This window comes from Chelonoidis abingdonii, chromosome 3, assembly GCF_003597395.2.
Source record: "Chelonoidis abingdonii isolate Lonesome George chromosome 3, CheloAbing_2.0, whole genome shotgun sequence".
NCBI lineage: Eukaryota > Metazoa > Chordata > Testudines > Testudinidae > Chelonoidis > Chelonoidis abingdonii.
The window spans coordinates 178,707,250-178,728,019 of NC_133771.1; the positions used below are offsets into that span (position 1 = coordinate 178,707,250).

The window sequence follows — 20,770 nt, forward strand, 5'->3', positions numbered from 1 at the left end:
TGAGAGAGGGGGGGGGGGGGGGGAGGGGGATGATATCTACTAGTTCTAAAATCTTTAAGCACACATGATTAAATAGCATCAGTTCAATTCACTAACTAGAGATACCACCTTTGTTTGAAAAATCAGTTTTACAAGCAAAAAATTTTTGCTTTTATATCCAGAATATTTAAGGTAGTTTTATTTAATTGTTTAAAATTCTGTTTTGTGCATTTAATTCAATTTGAATTTCCATCCAAATACAGGATGACAAGTTGCAAGTTAAAAACACATCCAGTAAACAGGTAAGCTATATAATTACTTAAATAAATGCACATAGATGAAGTGCATCTTTCTTGTTAGCAAAAGCACCAAGTTTAGCGTAAAAGCTACATATAGCAGGAAATCAAACATTTTAATTGTTACAAACCAGGGAGTCTCTCTTTAGAAAAACAATTAAAGTGAGAAACAATTAAAATTGATTATTTAAGTCAATGTTTCCTGCCTGCTGAGTTAAATGATTAAAATCAGTGATTTAAATAGCTTTGATTTAAATCAATCCACCATGCATCAATTTATGCTCAGTTCATAATTGGAAAGTTTCTCTTTATAACTATAAGCACAAGACAGTCTTTAAAAACACACCCACACACTAAGAGTACATCTACACTACCTACCAGATTCACGGGTAGTGACTGATTTATCTCATGTAGTGTAGATACAATAAAAATCGATCCCTGATCACTCTCCTGTTGACTGTTTATTTGTGATGTTTGACTATATATGCAAAAATTTGAATACAGTATGTCACCAATACAGTGTAAATTAAGGAAAAGAGTAAGGTTTAACAAAAAAAGTGACACTTCAAGTGACATTAGCATATTGATTGGTCTTCCAAAATTGAGGGAACAAAAAAAGATGGATTAATGTCTCAGGCTTTCAAAACAGATCTTTGATCTTACTGGACCCCAACCAAGCAAAAGGTAAGCATTCATGGATACCAATTCAACCTTTGCTTTTATTTTATTTTTACCTGAAAACATATCAGAGCTCTTCAGTTAATAAAAAGCTTTGGAAGCTTGAAGCTGAGAAATTATGGCATTAGGTTTGCAGAAGAAAGCCTAGTGAATATGCCTACTTTGTTTAACTAAGACTTTGTCTGCACTTGGAAGTAGCATTATTTCAGTAATCAGTTGTCACAGACTCAGAAGATTAGGGTTGGAAGGGACCTCAGGAAGCCATCTAGTCCAACCCCATGCTCGAAGCAGAACCAACCCCAACAAAATCGTATCAGTCAGGGCTTTCAACATTGCTTATTTGATTGTTCAGACAAAGAAGACCCACGACTCCCACTGAACTGCTGTTAGCCACAAGTTTTTTTGGTCTCAATTTCTGGACAAACATGGTAGGCACCATGTTTGGCTAACGGATGGCTGAGGGTTAGTTCCTGAAGCAGCGTTATCCAGTACAAACAAGGTCTCAAACTCTCCCCGCTTGAGAGACAAACCAGCCCCATTTTACAGGTGGGTAATAAACGGAGCAGGAGGGATGAGGTGATTTGCCCAAGGTCACACGGCAGGTCAGTGGCAGGGCCAGGAACCGGACCCGTAGAGAGCTCCCTGAGAGCATCACTTCCCGCCACGCACGGCGGCACAAGCCCCGCCAGGCCAGGTCCCGAGGGAAGGACACACACCCTGTCCCCTTGGAGAGGGGCTCGGGCGCCACGTTAAGATCTGACCCGACTGCCGTGAAGGTGCCCGCAGCGAGGCAACCGACCCACAGCCACACAGAGGCCTCCCCGCCCGTCGCCTGAAGGTCACCGCGCCCCACGTGACGGGCCGCCTGGCCCACGGCCCGTTTGCCGCGGATTCTCCCGCTCGCAGCCCCGCGGGGCGCGGCACAGGGAGGACAGTGAAGGTCAACGACTCTGTGGCGCCGGCCACACGCTCACCTGGGGGACGTAGGCGGCGGACGCCACAGCCCCGACCAGCTTCTGGCTGAAGCCGCTGAATTTATAATACATGTCGCCGGGCTCTTCGCACACGCCGCGCTGCTTCCCCGCAGGCACCCGGCCGGCCGCGACGCGCTCCAAGGAAGGACCCGACCCTCCCCAGTGCTTCCTCAGCCTGTAGGCCCCGGCGCAGGAAGGCAGTTTTATAGGGGGCTATGCCGAGTGCCGGTAGAACAAACTCGGAAACCAGCCAAAACCGCTGCCTACGAGACTTGAGTGATAACAGCGGGTCCCTCGTACATTGCAGGAGGGCGAACTGCTCCCGGGTTCTGTAGGGAGCACTAAATAGGCGACAGTTTCCAATCAGGGAGCAGCTGAGCAGCCTGCGCACTTGGACTCCGGACCCGGGATTTAGGTTCTCGCCGCTCCGCCTCCAGAGAAAGGCCCAAGAGCCATCCAATCAGCTGCAGAGAACTGTTGAAACCCCGCCTCCTGCCTAACAACTGTTGCTAGCTGGGGACGCTTCCTTGCCACGTGTGTGCAGCGTGCAAGGGCAGCGAAGCTGTGGACCGGGTAGGCCGAGCACGATCGCTGGGCTCATGGGGCGGCTGCGGCTGAGTGGGGGCCCGGGTGGGGCGGCAGGGCAAGGTGCCCAGGGACGGGCGGCCGGCGGAGTGAAAGGAGCTAACTGAGCGGGGAGGCGCCGCTCCCTGAACCCCAGCGAAAGAGGGGACAGGCGAGGGGCGTCCCTTCCGCTAAGGGACGGAGCGTCCGTGATTCTTCAGAGCTTCTCAGCAGGTTTCATCTGGGGAGCCAGGGCCGGATTAACCTTATGTGCGCCTGGTGCCAAACTTATTTGTGGGCCTCCATGGGAGCAATGGAACATAGTGCGGGGAGGTCAGTCCCCAGATCGAGGAACCAGCTAAGGACAATGGGACATGGCATGGCAGGGGCAGCCCAGCTCTGCCAGTCCAATGCAAGGGCACTATTTACAAACCAGCTGTTGCCAGACACAAAGTGGCCTACCCGGCCTTGTGCTGCCAGCATGCCTCTTCCCCTCGGGAGGCATGCCCATGCCATGCCACACAGTCCCCCCACCCAACATCCTCCTGACTCCCTAATACCAAAGCCCCCCGAGATCCACTGTGCCCAGTGCTCTCTGAGACCTCACCACACAAATGCACAGCACCCTGCACAACACCACCCCTGCCCAGCACTTCTCTGCCCATAGCCCCACCACAACTGCCCAGCACCCCCCAAAGAACCCCCACTCCCTAGTGCCCCAACATAAACATCTTCCCTGCCCTCTCACAACCCAGCACCCCACCCCCACAAGAAACCCAGTCACCCATGCCCAGCCTCGAGGCCACACTTACTGAGCCTGCTGGGAGGCAACTCTTTCTGCCAGGCTGAGCCGGCAGTGCAGCCAGAGTTCATCCCCAGGGTGGGGGATCGCTCTGGTCAGGAGTGGTGTGATCAGCCAGACCAGGGCCTACCCCTGCCGGGCTCCCTCAAGATGCACTTCCCCTGGCGGGGCCCAGCCAAGCTCCCTGCACTGTCCCCTTCCCCGCCCCCAGCCCCCTGGCCTCTGCAGCAGTTCCAGGTGGCTCAGCTCTGGGGAGACAGGTGGGGCCCCACAGGTGATGGGAAGCAGAGGTGCACTGGGGTCTGACCAGGAGGCAGAGAGGAGCAGGGAGGTGAGGCCGAGGAGGCAGCAGGGTGGCAGGCCAACAGGAGCAAATGGTGGGCACGGGGAGCCAGAGGGGTCTCTGGGTGCAGTGCAAGTGGAGCAGGCTAGGGCCCCTTCTGAGCATGGGCCCTGTTTGATGGAGCCCCTGGAGCCATTGTAAACCCGGGACAGCCAGGAGGTTAATGACGTATGGGTATATCTCTGCATATGCATATGTTAATGAGGACTCAGGTGACCCTGCTCAGTCAATATATATTCTTCTATACTTTTCATTTTTATTGCTCTGCCACAGTTGTTGCCTCCCAAATGAGTGCTCTGTAATATTGGCATCCAGATTGTTGTATGGTAACAAATGCTGTGGTAATTATGGACATCTGACATGCTACTGTATTACTACTTTTGTTAATTTTACAGAATTAACACTGAATTTCTTGTCAGAAACTTGCAAATAACTTGGAAATACAAACAGTTTTGTTTCCTGCAGTTTCGTATGTGTTTGCTTTCCTATTTACCAAACAATTCCTGCCTCACCCCACCTCTCCCATCATCTTTTTAGTGGAAATGAAATCTGTACTACTGTTTGTTTTGTGAAGATTTCCTTTCTTGTAGGGCTTTTGATTAATGGCAGTTAACTCACACAATTAACTAAAAAAAATTAATTGTGATTAAAAAAGTTAAACACAAGCTAATCGCAGTTTTGATCGTATTATTAAACAATAGAATACCAATTGAAAATAATATTTTTCTACATTTTCAAATATATTGATTTCAGTTACAACACAGAATACAGTGTACAGTGCTCACTTTATATTATCATTTTTATTACAAATGTTTGCACTGTAAAAATGATAAACAAAAGAAACAGTATTTTTCAAGTCACCTCATACAATACTGTACTGCAATCTCTTTATCGTGAAAGTGTAACTTACAAATGTAGATTGATACAAATGTAGGACTTTAGAGCCTACAAGTCCACTCAGTCCTACTTCTTGTTCAGCCAATCACTAAGACAAACCAATTTGTTTACATTTATGGGAGATAATTCTCCCCACTTCTTATTTACAATGGCACCAGAAAGTGAGAGCAGGCATTCATATGGGACTTTTGTAACTGGCATTGCAAGGTATTTACGTGCCAGATTTGCTAAACATTTGTATGCCCCTTCATGCTTTGGCCACCATTCCAGGGGACATGCTTCCATGCTGATGATGCTCATTAAAAAAAATGTGTTAATTAAATTTGTGAATGAACTCCTGGGGGGGGGGGGAATTGTATGTCTCTGTCTCTATTTACCAGCATTCTGCCATATATTTCATGTTATAGTAGTCTTGGATGATCACTCCGCACATGTTCATTTTCAGAACACTTTCGCTGCAGATTTGACAAAACTCAAAGAAGGTACCAATGTGAGACTTCTAAAGATAGCTACAGCACTCAACCCAAAGTTTAAGAATCTGAAGTGCCTTCCAAAATCTGAGCAGGACAAGGTGTGGAGCATGCTTTCAGAAGTCTTAAAAGAGCAACACTCCGATGTGGAACTACAGAACCCGAATCACCAAAAAAGAAAATCAACCTTCTATTGGTGGCATCTGACTCAGATGAGAAGATGAACGTGTGTCGGTTTGCACTGTTTTGAATAGTTATCAACCAGAACTCGTCATCACTATGGATGCATGTCCTCTGGAATGGTGGTTGAAGTATGAAGGGACATATGAATCTTTAGCACATCTGGCATGTAAGTATCTTGTGACATCGGCTACAAAAGTGCCATGCAAACACCAGTTCTCACTTTCAGGTGACATTGTAAACAAGAAGCGGGCAGCATTATCTCGTGCAAATGTAAACAAACTTGTTTTTCTGAGCAATTGGCCAAACAAGAAATAGGACTGAGTGGACTTGTTGGCTCTATAGTTTCACATTGTTTTGTTATTGAATGCAGTTATTTTTTGTACATAATACTACATTTGTAAGTTCAACTTCCATGATAAAGAAATTGCACTAAAGTACTTGTATTAGGTGAATTGAAAAATACTATTTCTTTTGTTTTTTACAGTGAAACTATTTGTAATAAAAATAAATATAAAGTGAGCATTGTACACTTTGTATTGTGTTATAATTGAAATCAACATCTTTGAAAATGTAGAAAACATCCAAAAATATGTAAATAAATGGTATTCTATTATTGTTTAACAGTGTGATTAATCATTATTAATTTTTTAACTGTGTTATTAATCACAATTAATTTTTTTAACTGCTTGACAGCCCCACTTTCTTGAGAAGATGACAAGGTAAGCATGATGAGATTTCTCTCTTTTGAGTGAATTTTTTCTCCTGAAAGCTGTGATAGCCTTCAAAAATGAAGGCCTCTGTATATTCACAGAGTGGGTACAGCGTAGTTAACAGCTGTACAAGCTTCCCTATACTATCCAAGAACATGCCTGAGGCCTGACATAGAGGTGTTCTAAGGCTGACAGGGTAATTTAGCCTCCAGATCCATTCAGGGGCTGATCCAAAGTCCATTGAAGTCAATGGGAGTCTTTCCACTAACATGGATGGGCTTTAGATCAGACACTCCAGACCAGATCTCAAAGGTACTCAGAGGTGCCCAACTTCCATTAATTTCAGTGGCTGTGAAGCACCTAAATACCTTTTGAGGGTCTGGACCTCAGTGCCAAATGTGCCTGTGCTTTTGTTGACGTGCACACTTGCATAGTGAAGACTAAACTAGCCCCCCTATATACTCTTATCATACAGTTAAAGATCACTGATAACTTACTGACCTGGATCAGAGCCACTATGATTTTCTACAGGTGAAAGGCTCTCTAGCTGATTATCAGTCTTGGGAGCCATCCAGTCACCCAATTTATGCTTTTCTGAAAGTTCTTTATGCGGACATGTTTGTTATAAAAATCCATAAAACATCTGATCATCATGTGTTGCCTAGCAATCATATGAAAAAACTTGTCTAACTCAAACAGAGAGAAAAAATTCCATAGGAGATGCATTAGGAGACAAAGTGTGACTCATTTATCAGAAGAGATGCAAATGATGAGATTCCTTTATGCACCCATCTGCTGATCTCTATGGAAGCCCTTTCATTGTGTTTTTGGCTCCATAATTTTGGGTATGATGCAGGAATGGTGCCATGGCACCATCCCTGTCGCACCTACAGGGATTTACTCTGCAATATAACACTGATTCTGTTAGCACTGAAAGCCCCTCTGCACACTGAACTCACCTTCCCCTTGGCAGGAGGATTTTGAGCTATATGCAGACATGGATCTATGGACCACAGCTTGTGCCCATGCATGCTGTCAGGTGGCTGGGGAAATGGTCCCCAGAGAGTAACTTCTAACCCCACAGTAGAATAAGCATGTGGTAACTCCACAGGATGCAATGTTTTGACTTTGCATTAGGTAAAGTGACCAAAGTTGATGTGTAATCTGATCAACTAGGGGACTGTGTTTTCTAAATATTATAGAGATGGCTGTGAAATTGTAGTTTTCAAAGCTGTAGCATGAATTGAAACTGGATCTTGTGTCAGATGTGACTTTTTCTTAGAATAGAGAGGAGACACTCATTGGCAACTTTAGTTATTTCAAAGAAAATTTAGGAAGAAATTATTTACAAATGTGTTGTTTTGATCACTGATTTGCATTTGCTAGTGACAAATTAGGAGGTGAGAAGAAATTTAAAATGTAGAATGGAAATGAAGAAATAAAGCATATGGTCTTGAAGTGAAATTCTGCCTAGGGCCACAAATTATAGTTCAAATTTATCTAGTCTAGAAATATGTGGCCCAATCCTGCTCCCATTGAAGTCAGTAGAAGTAAGCTCATGTATTACAAAGTACTTTGGGGCTTGCATCATGTTTATTTATCTTAGAGTTTACGATAGCATCCATCACTACAGTATCTAAGTACTTGCCAGATTAATTGTCTGCATGGCAAGCTCTTACACATTCCCTTACTAAGAATGCTTTATCTGCTTTCACACATTTCATCCTAGGCTTTGTGAACTGCATTGTCCGAGCGGAGAAGAGCAGTATAGGCAGTCATGAATGGAGATATGGTCACTGGAGAGACTTGGTGGATTTGTAGATCAGGACCAAGTCCTTGAACTGACAATAGTCTTAGAGTGGGAACCAAGGGAAAGATCAGAGCACAGGGATAACAACCTATGCCACTGTAGAGGCTGAGAAAAACACTTTCTGCTCAAGCTGAGACCATGGTTTACATCCACCAGTAATGTTTGAGAGTAAATTGGTACATTTCCTGAGGCAAGCTACTGAAATGAAAACTAGTCTTATGTCCTACCTCTGTTCTGTTCAAGATTTTAGCCTCAAATAAATTGGAAAAAATTGGGATTGTTTACCTGGGGAAGGAGACATAAGAGGCAACATGATAAAAGTATATAACATAATGAATGATAGACGAGAGATCAGAATCTTCTGTTCTCCATCAGTTACAAAAAGAACAAGGGGACATTGAATGAAATTGAAAAGTGGCAAGTTCAAACCTGATAAAAGGCAATATTTTTTCATAGAATTTGTGGAACTCAATATCACAGGAATTCATTGAGGCCACAAATGTAGTAAGTTTCAGTGCCGGATTGGATGTTTATATGTGGGTAACAAGAATATCTACAGTTAGAGTAGTTAATGCAAACAGAATGTTTTAGAAAGGACAACAATCTCAGACCTTAAACCCATCTTTATTAGGGGTAGGACAAGACATTCATGGGGACAGAGTATCCCACATCTGCCTGCTATTTGGTTTCTGCTCCTTCTTCAGAACCATCTGGTACTGGCCCTTGTAGGAGAGAGTATGCTACACTAGATGGACCATAAGCCTGATCTAATATGGTCATTCCTCTGTTCCTGTATTTGCATTAATTTTGGTGTGATATAGAAAGAGCATTAGGATTGTACTTTTTAAGATGAATCATCTTTTTCACTCATCCACATATGGCTACCCCTTCAGGATGTGTCACATGTTTTTATAGTGCTGTGTCTGTTTTGATTTTTAAAAGGTAAAATAAAACAATTTTTAAAAGATCTTTTTTCTTTGTTGAACAAATTGCTTAATGAACCAAACCTTAACATGCTGAGTAGTATTTCAGCACAGATGTCTGTAACTCAAACCTTGTGAATCTGCCCATGCGGCTCTGTTCTTGAATCGCAGAGAACAAGTGAGTGGGTGGATTTAGAACATGAAATTGCTGTGTGCGCTCATGTTTTGTTTATGCAGCAATCATTTCTAAAAGGTTTAAATTGGAACTTTTTTAATGTTTGCCTGGGGGGCGGGGGAGGAGAGGAAAGGGGGAGAGAGAGAGAGAGAGATGAACCATACTCACACATAATATCAACCAAACCAGAAGGTATTCTTTAAGAATATGCTCTATAAATGTAGAACTGCAACATTAAAACATTCTACCAACAGATTCATAGATTTTGTCAGAAGAAACAATTTAGCCCTGTATACAGAACAGTCAGCCAAATGACTAGCTGTTTTTAAAAAGTGCCCCTGAATTTACTAATGCTTTACTGCTATTATATTCAGAGCACAGGCACAGGTGATGAAGTGAGAAATACGTTCTTCAGTCTGTGATTGTCAATGAGCAGGTTTCTGTTCAACAGACTTAGCACCATTAAAAGTGATGAAAAACCAGATGCTGTTCTTAATTTTGAACTAGTTCAAAATACACAATTGATACAATTCTCATATTAGTGGATTATATAAATTCAGCAAAAATGTATACTCTGTGTCTGATCCTGCCACCAGAGTTTTTAGGTGGAGATTTTGGGGGAGTAGGATGGAGGTGGGTGGAGGAATAGCCATTGTGTCCCTTTATATCCACTGAATGCATTCAGAATTATTTTTCTTTTGTTTATTGTCTGTATCCTGGACATTTTTCTTTTAACTCAGGTTCCTATGGTGCTGGGGCAAAATGACAGGTTTTAGTTGTTTTTAAATGAATTGCATTGAATTTTATTTGGGAGAATTGGTATTTTATAATCTATATTTAATATGCCATTCACATTCTTGGAATGAACCTGAAAGAGTAAATTAAAGAGCTAAGGACTTGATAATTTCATTATTCCCTGTTCTACTACTGGAATAATGTTTCTGGTACAATAAAGAATATGTTTTTAAAAGGTTATTTCTCTGTAATTATATTAATTGCTTAACAGAAAAGTTATAATGTGTGAATATGTAGGTTACACTTAGCAATAAAATGTCACTTACTATTAAAGTTCCAGGTGCCAACAGCACTACAGGAGCTTATAATAAATGGTGCATTTACTATTTTGGGGCTTCTATTACTGCTTTGTGTTCTCTACATATTACTAAACTACAAAGTAGAGGTATATTTTCATTTAATTGTATTTTTCCAACAATTAAACATTAGTGTGAAGACTTGAATTGATTGCCACATAGTTCCATACATGTTACCTTTAAGAATTTCAACAGAAAACTAACCTAATCCTGAAATCATTGAACACAATTTCATTTTAAAATATGATTGCCTCTCACATGGCCACTTTGGAAATAGGGTACCAGAAAGCTTAATCTTGCTGCTGTTGAAGTCAGTGGGAGTTGTGTCCTTGCCTTTAATGGGAGCAGAACTGGACCCAAAGTTTCTACACACTTCTGCACATTTGCACTGTGAAGTTTTGCCCTCCACATCCCTAAGGGGACTCCAGGGATGAAAATGCCATCCTCCTCATGGTATTTTCCCTATATCATTCCATTGGTAATGTCAGATGAAGGACAACTATCCGGAACAAGAAGTGTTTATGAAACAAATATTGCAGCATTGTGCTTGTGTAGAGAACCAGGACATTCAATTGATGAGTCTGTTTTCTTGCCCAGGCTGAGTGAAGCACAAATAATAAATAAGCAGCATACATGATGAAAAGTAAATTATCTAAGATTTAATCATCTAAGAAGTTATTTGAAATGGGAGGAAATTTGGTATTTAAATGTAAGGAGCAAAAATTGTATCTTCCTGGGAAGGCTTAAAGGGCTAACTAAAGTCACTTCTACACTACAGGGACTATAGCACAGGACCTATGCTGCCATAACCCAATAGTGCCGATACAGCCTACAGTAACAGAAAGGGTTTTGCTTTTGGTGTGGGAACACCACATCCCTAAGCAACAGTAGCTAGGTCAAAACAAGCATTCTTCCATCTACATAGCTGCATCTACACTGGGAATTAGGTCAGGATAAAAATAATAATAGGAGATATACCAATTGCCTAGATCTGGAAGGGACCTTGAAAGGTCATCAAGTCCAGCCCCATGCCTTCACTAGCAGGACCAAGTACTCATTTATGTCCCAGATCTCTAAGTGGCCCCTCAAGAATTGAGCTTACAACCCTGGGTTGATCAAGCCAATGCTCAAACCACTGACCTATCCCTTCTCCTACTATCAAGATGTGGATTTTTTGCTATGTTGACCTGAATTTTAAGTGTAGCTCAGACCTAATTTTTCCCTCATGTGGGAGGTAGTAGACGTAGTGTGGCCATTGAGTCTCAGAATCTACAATCAGGAAAGAAGCTATAATTCCACATGTGGTTGGTTATGCCACTCTTTTGGCCCACTTCTGAGATTGTGGTTGTGGGTGGATCCTGTGCTGTACAACATATTCACAAGCGATCTGGAAGAAGGGGTATGCAGTGAGGTGGCGAAGTTTGCAGACCATACAAAATTACTCAAGATAGTTAAGTCCAAAGCAGACTACAAAGAGTTACAAAAGGATTTTAAAAAACTGAGTGACAAAATGGCACATGAAATTCAATGCTATAAGTGCAATGTAATGTACACTGGAAAACATAATCCATATGATACATACAAAATTATGGGAGTCTTTAGCTGTTACCACTCAAAAAAAAAAGATCTTAGAGTCATTGTTCTCTGAACAAATCTGCTCAATGTGCAGTGGCAGTCAAAGAAGCTCAGAGAATGTTAGGAACTATTAGAAAAGGGATAAATACTAAGACAGAAAATATCATAATGCCTCTATATAAATCCAAGGTACACCCACACCTTGAATACTGTATGCAGTTCTGGTTGCAGTACATCAACAAAGCTATATCAGCATTGGAAAAGGTACAGAAAAGCGCAAAAAAAATGATTAGGAGTGTGACACAGCTTCCATATGAGGAGAGATTAAAAACACTGGGACTGTTCATCTTAGAAAAGAGATGACTAAGGGGGGATATGAGAGAGATTTATAAAATCATGAATGGTGTGGAGAAAGTGAATAAGGAAGTGTTATTTTTCTCTTCATATAACACAAGAACCGGAGCTCACCCAATGAAATTAATAGGCAGCAGGTTTAAAACAAAGAAGTGCTTCTTCATACAATGTAGAGTCAACCTGTGGAACCTATTGAAGACCAAACTTATGACTGGATTCAAAAAAAGAATTAGATAAGTTCATGGAGGATAGGTCCATCAGTGGCTATTAGCCAAGATGGTCAGGGATGCAACCAGGTGTCCGTAAACCTCTCACTGCCATAAGCTGGGACAGGACAACAGGGAATGGATCATTTGGTAATTGCCCTATTCATTCCTCTGAAGCATCTGGCACTGGCCACCGTCAGAGGACAGGATATTGGTCTAGATGGACCATTGACTCTTCTTATCTTCTTAGAACACAATGGAATTCAGAACACTGGCAGAGCTCTCATCAGGTGAAGGCTGCATACAGTTTATCTTTGCTTCTAACCAGTGTTGCTAGCCTATTGCTTTCATAAGGATCAAATTCACCCAGTTTAGCCAACAACAAACTTGAGGTTAGTTTCTATTTTGCTGAATTTAAAGAAAACAGGTCATATCTGAAGTCAGTAATGAAATTTCCATATTACTATAAGAAACTGTCCTGCTATTCCACAAATGTTTCTCATAGCAAATTATATCTGCTATATGAATCATTTTGAATAACATAAGTAACATTACTATAATAAACTACGTATTGGCATGAGATCAGTGTCTCCAGCTTCGAAAATAAATGCATAACTGTGCCTTCAAATTTATTCTCAATAAGGGTATTCCTCTAGCACCAGGAGACAATTACCTTGAGATAACTGCTTTTGTAACTGACTTGATCTGCTAATTATCTTCTCTGCAGTGTGGCTTAGCCTCAATGACATCCCATACAGGATGTAATTATATTAGTTTATCCTGTTTACAGATGGGAAAACTCAGATGGTTTGAGTTGGATGAAGTTTTTAGAATTTCTTGCAAGATCCTAGATGCCTCACGTCACTGAATGGAAAATAAATATCATTTATAGTGTGGCAAGAAAACATTCATTCAAACAAGAATGATCTCAGGCATCCAGGTTTTTGATGATTTGCTCATGCTTGGACTGGTGATCTTCACTTCCTTGCTTTAGCTCTCTTATTGTGTCCTTGACCACCCTGTACTCCTCTGCCACCATCAAGTGCTTTCTCTGATGCAACGTGCCTGTGTCCTGTCTGCACTACAAATAGTGCAGCAGAGAGTATTCAGATGTCATAAATATAAAAGGATTCTTTTATTCTGGCTACTGGACATAGACAGACCCTGTAGTTCTCTTTGGTTCTCTATTGCCAGGACTTACTATTACAGACTCGCTTATACTCCACCCTGATTCCAAAGCCCGCCGGGTATATCAGTTGGCGGCTCCTTCACAGGGCTGTGAGCATGGGCATGTACTTGGCACGGTTTACCCCTATTCCAAACACCTGCCCTTTTGCGGCATGAAGGAAATTCTGGCGCACATTTATCTAGCATGCGCCAGGTTGCAGCCCCTATTCTGGCTCCTCTTAGATCTCTTATTACGTTTTTGGTTGCACTTTCCCCCTCACCTGTTCATCTATGCACTCCCCATCCGTGGCCCCATGAAGTTGCGGGATCTCCTTATCAACCTTCTTGTAGCCCTGGCTAAAAAAGCCATCTACAAAACCAGGGAGAGGAGGTTGGCCAATGGGATTTCCTGCGACTGTGGGACCTATTTCTGTTCCTCCGTCCATTCACGCGTCCAGGCAGAGTTCCTCTGGGCAGCGTCCACTGACTCCCTTGATCCCTTCGAGGAGCAGTGGGCACTGTCCAGGGTTCTCTGCTCGACGTCCCCATCAGGTTCCCTTTGTTTAGCCCTTTGACCTCACTCCCGATCCTGTTTTTTTTCATTAGTTGTCCCACGTATTTATTTGGTATCACAGACCTGTGGATCCTCCCCTTAGGCTGGGGGGAGGTCCTTTCGCCTGCCCACTTCCTGGATACCAACAGGACTATTACAGACTGTGCTGCCTAGTGCTAATTCATAGGTTCTCCCCAGAATTAAAAGTCACAGGATGGATTGCTGACTACACCACTGTGTAGATGGGACATAACTATGTTTTAATCATGACCCTGAATCATGCAATAGTCTTGTCCAAGGCTTTAGAGGAGCAGAGTGAAGAAGGATCTTGTGGGAAAATGAACTATGCGCCCATTGGTAGGGTTAAGGATTCGGTTGATTGGTGGTCATCCAACAGGAGGCAGAATGTCTTACATAGAAGTTGCAGACCTGTTCAGGCAGGCTTGGCCACATAGGGGTCAGAATCCTCCTCACTCACCTGAAAAAGGAATTCCCTGGGGCGCCTTTCTATCTGATGGGACCCACCTCCAAGTCTGGGCTGGACTGGTGAGACAGTATCTTGGTGTGACAGATGTGAGACCTTGGAAGTGTGGAAACTTCAAATGACTATTATATTGAGATGTGCCAGAGGGAAAAGTCATAAAAACTTTGTATCTATAAATGTGATAAGTATATTTGTGAGCGAGGGATTGTATTCTAGCTCTATGGGAGAAGTTTACTGAGCTTCCCCCAGGAAATAAAATCAGTGGGGGATAATTACTCCAAATCCTGGGATAGGTAAACTGCTCCAGAGCAGTACCATCCCCCTGGGGGAGTTGCCTATACTGTTCTGACCAGAGTCAAGAGGCCCAGAAGACAATGAAAGGGCTTTTGATATAAAGAGCTACCCTGAACTGACCTTGGGTCCCTCATTTGATCTTCAAACTGACATAAAACTGTAATCAAGAGGGGAACACCCAGCTGGAAGGGTTTGAAGGCCTGGAACCTACCTTCATGTGGAAGAAGGGTGACACGTGGTTAGCTTAGCATGAGTGTAGATTCTTTATTGGTTTATAATGTTTTCTCTATGATGCTTTTGCCCTAAATAAATGCACTGTGCTTTTGGAAAGCTGGCTGGTCACTAGTATACACTGTCAGAGTCCCTGGGAGAGAGCAGAACTGCAGGCATTGCACTATGATCAGATCTGCTGGGGTAAATACACTGACTTGTAAGGGGGCTGCAACCCTAAATTTTTGATCTGGAGGGAGAGAAACACAGGTTCCTGCTCATAGAGAGGTGACACCTGGAGGCCTGGGACCTAAAGGGGTTTCCTTGAGAAGACTAAGGAGGGAGCAGAGGGCCATTTAACCCTGGAACTGTGATGATCTCCCCATTAGAAGAAAAAGAAGTTAATCTCTTCACTCCAGTGGCTAACAGTGAGGGGGGAACTGAGTCACATATATTCCTTCATAAAAATAAATTAGAATTCTGTCTGCTGGCAGTGGGCCTCGAGAATAGTAGAGCTCTCAGAACTGTTTGTTGTGCTTGAATGCTCTAGTAAGACCACTAAGGTCATATTCTGAGGCCTGAGGGACCTGGGGGAATGTGAGAAGGGAGCACTGGCATGCTGATTATTTTGTTGTTTGCTTTATCAAATATTGATCTTTTCTCTATCCCCAACAGTGTTCTCCCTTAGTGTCTTTCAGTAGATATTGTTATAATATGGATTATATCCTGACTGGCGCCTTAGCTCTTTTAGAGCGCTGGGGATACTGGTCATGGACGTTGGTCTAGAAGGCAGAGTGACACCCTCTGTATACACATCCTCAGGGAAGTTAGAGGCACTACTTTGACACCATGAATTCTTTACACCAGATCCGGTTGATACCAAACGGAGCACAGAGGACACTATAAACTAGGTCAGCAGCACCTCAACCCACAACCGCGTGCCCCTTACATGCATTGACTAAGCGCAACCTAGTCGAATAAGCGTTATATTAGGATTCTGAAAGGTTAATTATTTAAATTCATTTATTTCCTTCTCTTCTTTCTCTAGGTTGTTAAATTATAAAATCATGTGTCTAGTGCTTCAGGCAGAAATGTGTTAGGAATAAGATCCACAACCGTTTCAAAGATGCTTCAGTCCCATATATGGATGGAACTATGGGAACCATATTCCCAATGCTATTAGAGAGCCTTAGTTTAAGACCTTGTATATATTAAGTGTTCTCTAATAGTTGACATTGTTTCATGCATAAACAAAGTAGACTTATTCAACATTACTCCTTGGATTTACTACTACTGTCTGCCTTTTGGGGGGACTACAACGCTAAAGGAGTTCATAACTGTGGATACATAAACCAGAATTCATTAAATGCAATCTGCGCATTTGATGGAGAAGGAAAAAAACCCAAGATCTAACAGCAAACATGTGGCTTTTTTTTTTTAAACTTCTGGTGAATAAATGCATGTTGTTACAATGGACTAATCTTGTTCCTCTCAACTCTGATTCTCTCAGAGTGAACAGCTTTCTTTTCTGTCAGTTGAAGACAGCAAATGCTTGGTTAAGTACTATATGTTTATTTCCAAATCTTCAGTACAATTCTCGGTGATTCAGCTGAGCTTCTCGTCTGTTCTGTTTTCCAGGGCAGCAGGAGTAACACCCTATGTAAACATACCCTATGTCCTGCATGAAAAGGATAGCAATATTTTGAGTATGGTAACAGGGAGCACATGGGTAAAGCAGTGGCGTAGCCAGGTTCTAAGAGCAGGGGGAGTGAACACATTAAAAAGGGCACCACCCACTGCAAAGCAGCAAAGAAAAAAAAAGAAATAAAAAGAAAAGCCCAAATCTTGTCACCAAAGACTGAAGAACCTGCTGCTGAATTACCCATCGCCGAATTGCCGCCGAAGACCCAGAGCAACTGAAGCACCCGCCGCCGAATTGCCACCAAAGACCCGGAGCGACTGAAGAAACCCTGAAGTGAGTGCCTGAGTGCCACTGAAGACCCAGACGTGCTGGGAAGCGCCCCTGAGTGAGTGCTCAGGGAAGCGGCAGTTCCCCCTGCTCCCCCTCTAGCTATGCTACTGAGGTAAAGGGACCTTTCATCCTGCCAGCGTTGGTACATGACTTCTAAACATAAAGCTAGAGAGGCTGAGGCCTTGTGATCACTACCAATGTCATTGCGTTGCAACATGATTCTGACTAGTCGAGTTAGCGATTGTTTCACTAGTGACAGGTCATGTTCAGCATTGTGCCAGCTAGTCATGGTTAAACCCTAGGGCAGGGATTTGCAACCATTTCTATACTGTGGTTCTGTGTTACAACACAGAGTTTCTGAACCCTCCTCCCAACTAGCTGTAAAGAGAAGGAAGGAAATAACATCTCCTCTGAGCCTGTCCCACAGGCCTTACTGAGCCAAAACTCCCATTTGCTTCAATGGGAATTTTTTTTGAGTAAGAACTGCATCATCAGACCCTTAGTGTGCATGCAAAGAGCCTGATTCTGCACCAACTTGCACTTTTACATAGTCTGTGCACAAAGAATGCTGACTGGTGTAAAATGTTATCAAATCAGAATAGAAGCATTTTACAGCCACTGATACAGGGTCCAAAGTGCAATATTTATGCAGTCTACTGATCAGGAAAGGAACTGAAAAACTTGAAGCAGTATTACTAATCTCCCAAAAATTGTGAGAATGGCTTTGAAATCATGAGATTTTAAAAAAGAATATATGTTGAGTTCTTCTTATTTGCCAGCTGGTGTTTGAGCCTTTAAGGTTCCTGGTTTCCAGCTTTTTCCCACAATCATGAGTGTTAGAAACTTATTTTTTAAAGCTTCTCATTGTCGCAAGGTGTCTAGACCCCATTCTATTATGGCCACTAACAGGTTAACAAGTAGGCGAGATAGTTCCTCATCTGGAGCTAATTGCTGGGTCAGCAACAGCTGGGGGATAGGAAGGCTGCAGATCAAAGGAGAGAGTGGCTACTAGAGAGATGACCAAAATGTAATCTTAAGCAGTATAGTGGAGGGAAGTATCTCAGTAAGTTGGACTTCCAGAAAGGGAGAATCAGAGAATGTGAGTCTGGAAAAGTCCTACAAGAGAGATGAGTTAGTAAACAGAGAGGGATGTGAGGAACTGGTCCCAGTGACTTAATGCTGGGTTCCTGGGCTGGAACCCAGAGGAGTGGGTCAGCTGGAGCTCCTCTACCATCCCCAGCAAAGGGACTAGTAAAATGTCTTGGACAAAAGTGTTAAGACACAACATGGGACTGAGATTGTTGACCCATTATTAGGGTCACAGGACTCATGGTCTATCAGACTCCCGACTTGGTTGGAGTCATAAGAGGACTCTGCCTGGCACAGGGCCAATCAGCTGTTGGAAGTGGGAGCATAAATTGAAGCAGAATTACTGTGATGCTACCCATAGTCACGACAGGGCGTTGATTGGTAAAGGCATCTCTGGGCACTCATCTTACCTGTGGACTCCAGGAGTTGGGACATTATGAAAAACACCAAATATAGTGAGGTATGTGATAATATCATGAGTGCTGGCAACACAAGATCAGTGTGGTGGGTAGCTACAAGGAAATAAATGAGGAGGATCTTGGGTTGTAGCAACATGGGCCTACGTAATGCGCCATATGCTTGCCATTGGAGAGTCCGACATCATGGCAGGTGGGAAAGGGGAGAGAGGTTGAAATAACCCTTTGCACAGTGTCACAGAGAAGAGAGGAGAGAACCAAGGCACAAAACAGGAGAACTGGGAGAAAGATGCAGAATGGAGAGGTTGGAGACACAGACCCGTACTGTGATGTCCACGACTGCTACACTGGCACACAGCCCCTCTGATATCAGTGGTACTCTCTGCAGCCATAGCAGTCTGCTGGTGTGGATCACAACGCAGTATTGGGGCCACAGAGAGAAGGGGGCAGAAAGGGGAAGGAAGACAAATGGAAAGAGATGGAAGTGGAATTGAGAGAGCAGCAAAGGGAAAGGAGAAGAAGTGAAACACTAGACAGTGAAAGGGAGCAAAGGCAGAGAAAGGGAGATGGACTGAAAGGCACAGTAAAGTCTCATTGTATTTGTCACCTGGCAACTGCCTACATTTCATTTTCATGACTTTCTAGCAGTCACGCTCACAAAATCTTTTGTCACTGTCTTAGTGCCTGTCACACATGTGACTACTCAAGACTTGACTTTGTATTTAATTAGCATTTAATTTTTAAAGCCTCTTTTTCTGCTTTTCCCATGATAAATCTTCCATCTGCTCTCTCAAGGGTACGCTTTCAGTTCAGGTGTCAGATAAGTCACCAAGTGGGAATCGGAGTAAAGCTTAATGCAATGATTCTCCACATGGGTCCTAACCTAGGTAGCATAGACCAACACCACCTGAATTAAAGAATTATGTAGGCTATTAAATGGAAGCAGTAGTAGGATGTTAACTTATAGTAGATCAGCCATTGAGGGTGGAGGTGCATTACCCATACTTTGCCAGTTCACAGCATTAATACTCAATTAGTTGACTGTATCAAGCATTTAAGAATCAACTGAAAAGAAATCAGGTAGCTCATTCCTATTCAGTTATGTAACTTAATCTATCCCTTTGATGTGCTCACAAACCAAATTCTACCTTCAGATATTTGTGGAGAACTGCCCTAAAGTCAGTGGGAGCCAAGAGCAAAATATAGCCAACTGTTCCCTTCTTCTTAAACTCCTAAAAAATCTAATTGGACAAATACTAAAATCAAGAAGAATTGGTTTTTGAGGAGCAATCCCAAGTCTTGGAACTAATTAAACTCATTATTTTGGGGGGCAGGGATAGTTCAGTGGTTTGAGCATTGGATTGCTAAACCCAGGGTTGTGAGTTCACTCTTTGAGGGGGCCATATAGGGATCTGAGGCAAAAATCTGTTGGGGATTAGCCCTGCTTTGAGCAGGGGGTTGTACTAGATGACCTCCTGAGGTCCCTTCCAAGCCTGACATTCTATGGTTACTTATTTGTGATAGTGAATGAGAGAGGAAAAATTAATCATTTGTGCTTCACTGATAATATTGACCTGATTGGATCATTGCAAGAAGAGGGGCAAAAATTGCTGAACAGGAAGCAGAGTGGAAGTGGTGCAGTTAGGTCTAAGTATATCACATGAATTTACAAAGACAACAGCCTGAAAAGGCAAAGATATTCCTACTTAAATCTGAGGAGGCACTGGAGTACATTGAGCACTTGAAATATCTGAGTAGCATGACTCAAGGGTTTAGCATACCTAAACATCACATAGGTATCTTCCATAGATACCTGGACTAGTAACTGCTGCTTTAGTGCCATTTGGAGAAGCAAAGGTATTACAATGAAATGTAAAGTGACACTGCTGCAGTCTCATCTTCAGCATCTTTCTATATGCATGTGAGACATGGATGCTAAGGAAACAGGACATTAAAAGCTTTCTGCCTTCAAGCTGAAATGTTACAAGTGATTGCTGCCCAGTGTTTGATATAGCTAATGAAGAAGCAAGCATCTGAATTTACAGTATAACTGGAGTGATTCCTAATATCATCAAGACAATCAGATGAAGAAAACTTGAGCTTATGGAGTGAATGAGTGGAGGATGATTGCCAAAGTGAGTTTCACAGGGACTGGTACCAGGGGCAGAGAGTATGTAGCTGATGGGACAGGACATGGTATAGCGTGCTTCTCAATGCTGCGTGAAGACTACAAAATGTGGAGGAAGATCGTTGGTCAGTGACTCTCCAGTGTTTTCTCTTTATTATGTGACTCTATGGTGCGTGGCATTTTGAGAATAAATAAAAATAATAGACAGTGATCAGAAACATTGCAAACTAATAATCAAAAGGCTAGTTTAGGTAATTTGGGGACTGATTCTAATAATGCATTTTCTGATTTATCACATTTTAATCAATCTGTTTCGTATCTAAGGGTACGTCTACACTGCACGATTATTTCGAAGTAGTTTAAACCGATGTTACAAAACCGATGTTATAAAATCGGTTTTGCGCGTCCACAGTGCGATCAAAAAATC

At 42.7% G+C, this 20,770-nt stretch overlaps 1 protein-coding gene across 3 annotated transcripts in view; it reads right to left on the bottom strand.

Annotated features, from left to right (window-relative positions):
- The window catches only part of COX7A2L (cytochrome c oxidase subunit 7A2 like), a 41,295-nt gene extending 39,070 nt beyond the window's left edge, over positions 1 to 2,225 (bottom strand). Inside the window, exon 1 of one of the 3 annotated variants that reach the window (XM_032769453.2) lies at positions 1,928 to 2,225. In XM_032769453.2, the coding sequence (XP_032625344.1) occupies positions 1,928 to 1,999 (72 nt within the window). In that variant the 5' untranslated portion in view covers positions 2,000 to 2,225. The remainder of the gene's footprint in view (positions 1 to 1,927) is intronic. The other 2 variants (XM_032769452.2, XM_032769454.2) reach the window with 2 other exon arrangements.
- Positions 2,226 to 20,770: the final 18,545 nt, after the last annotated feature.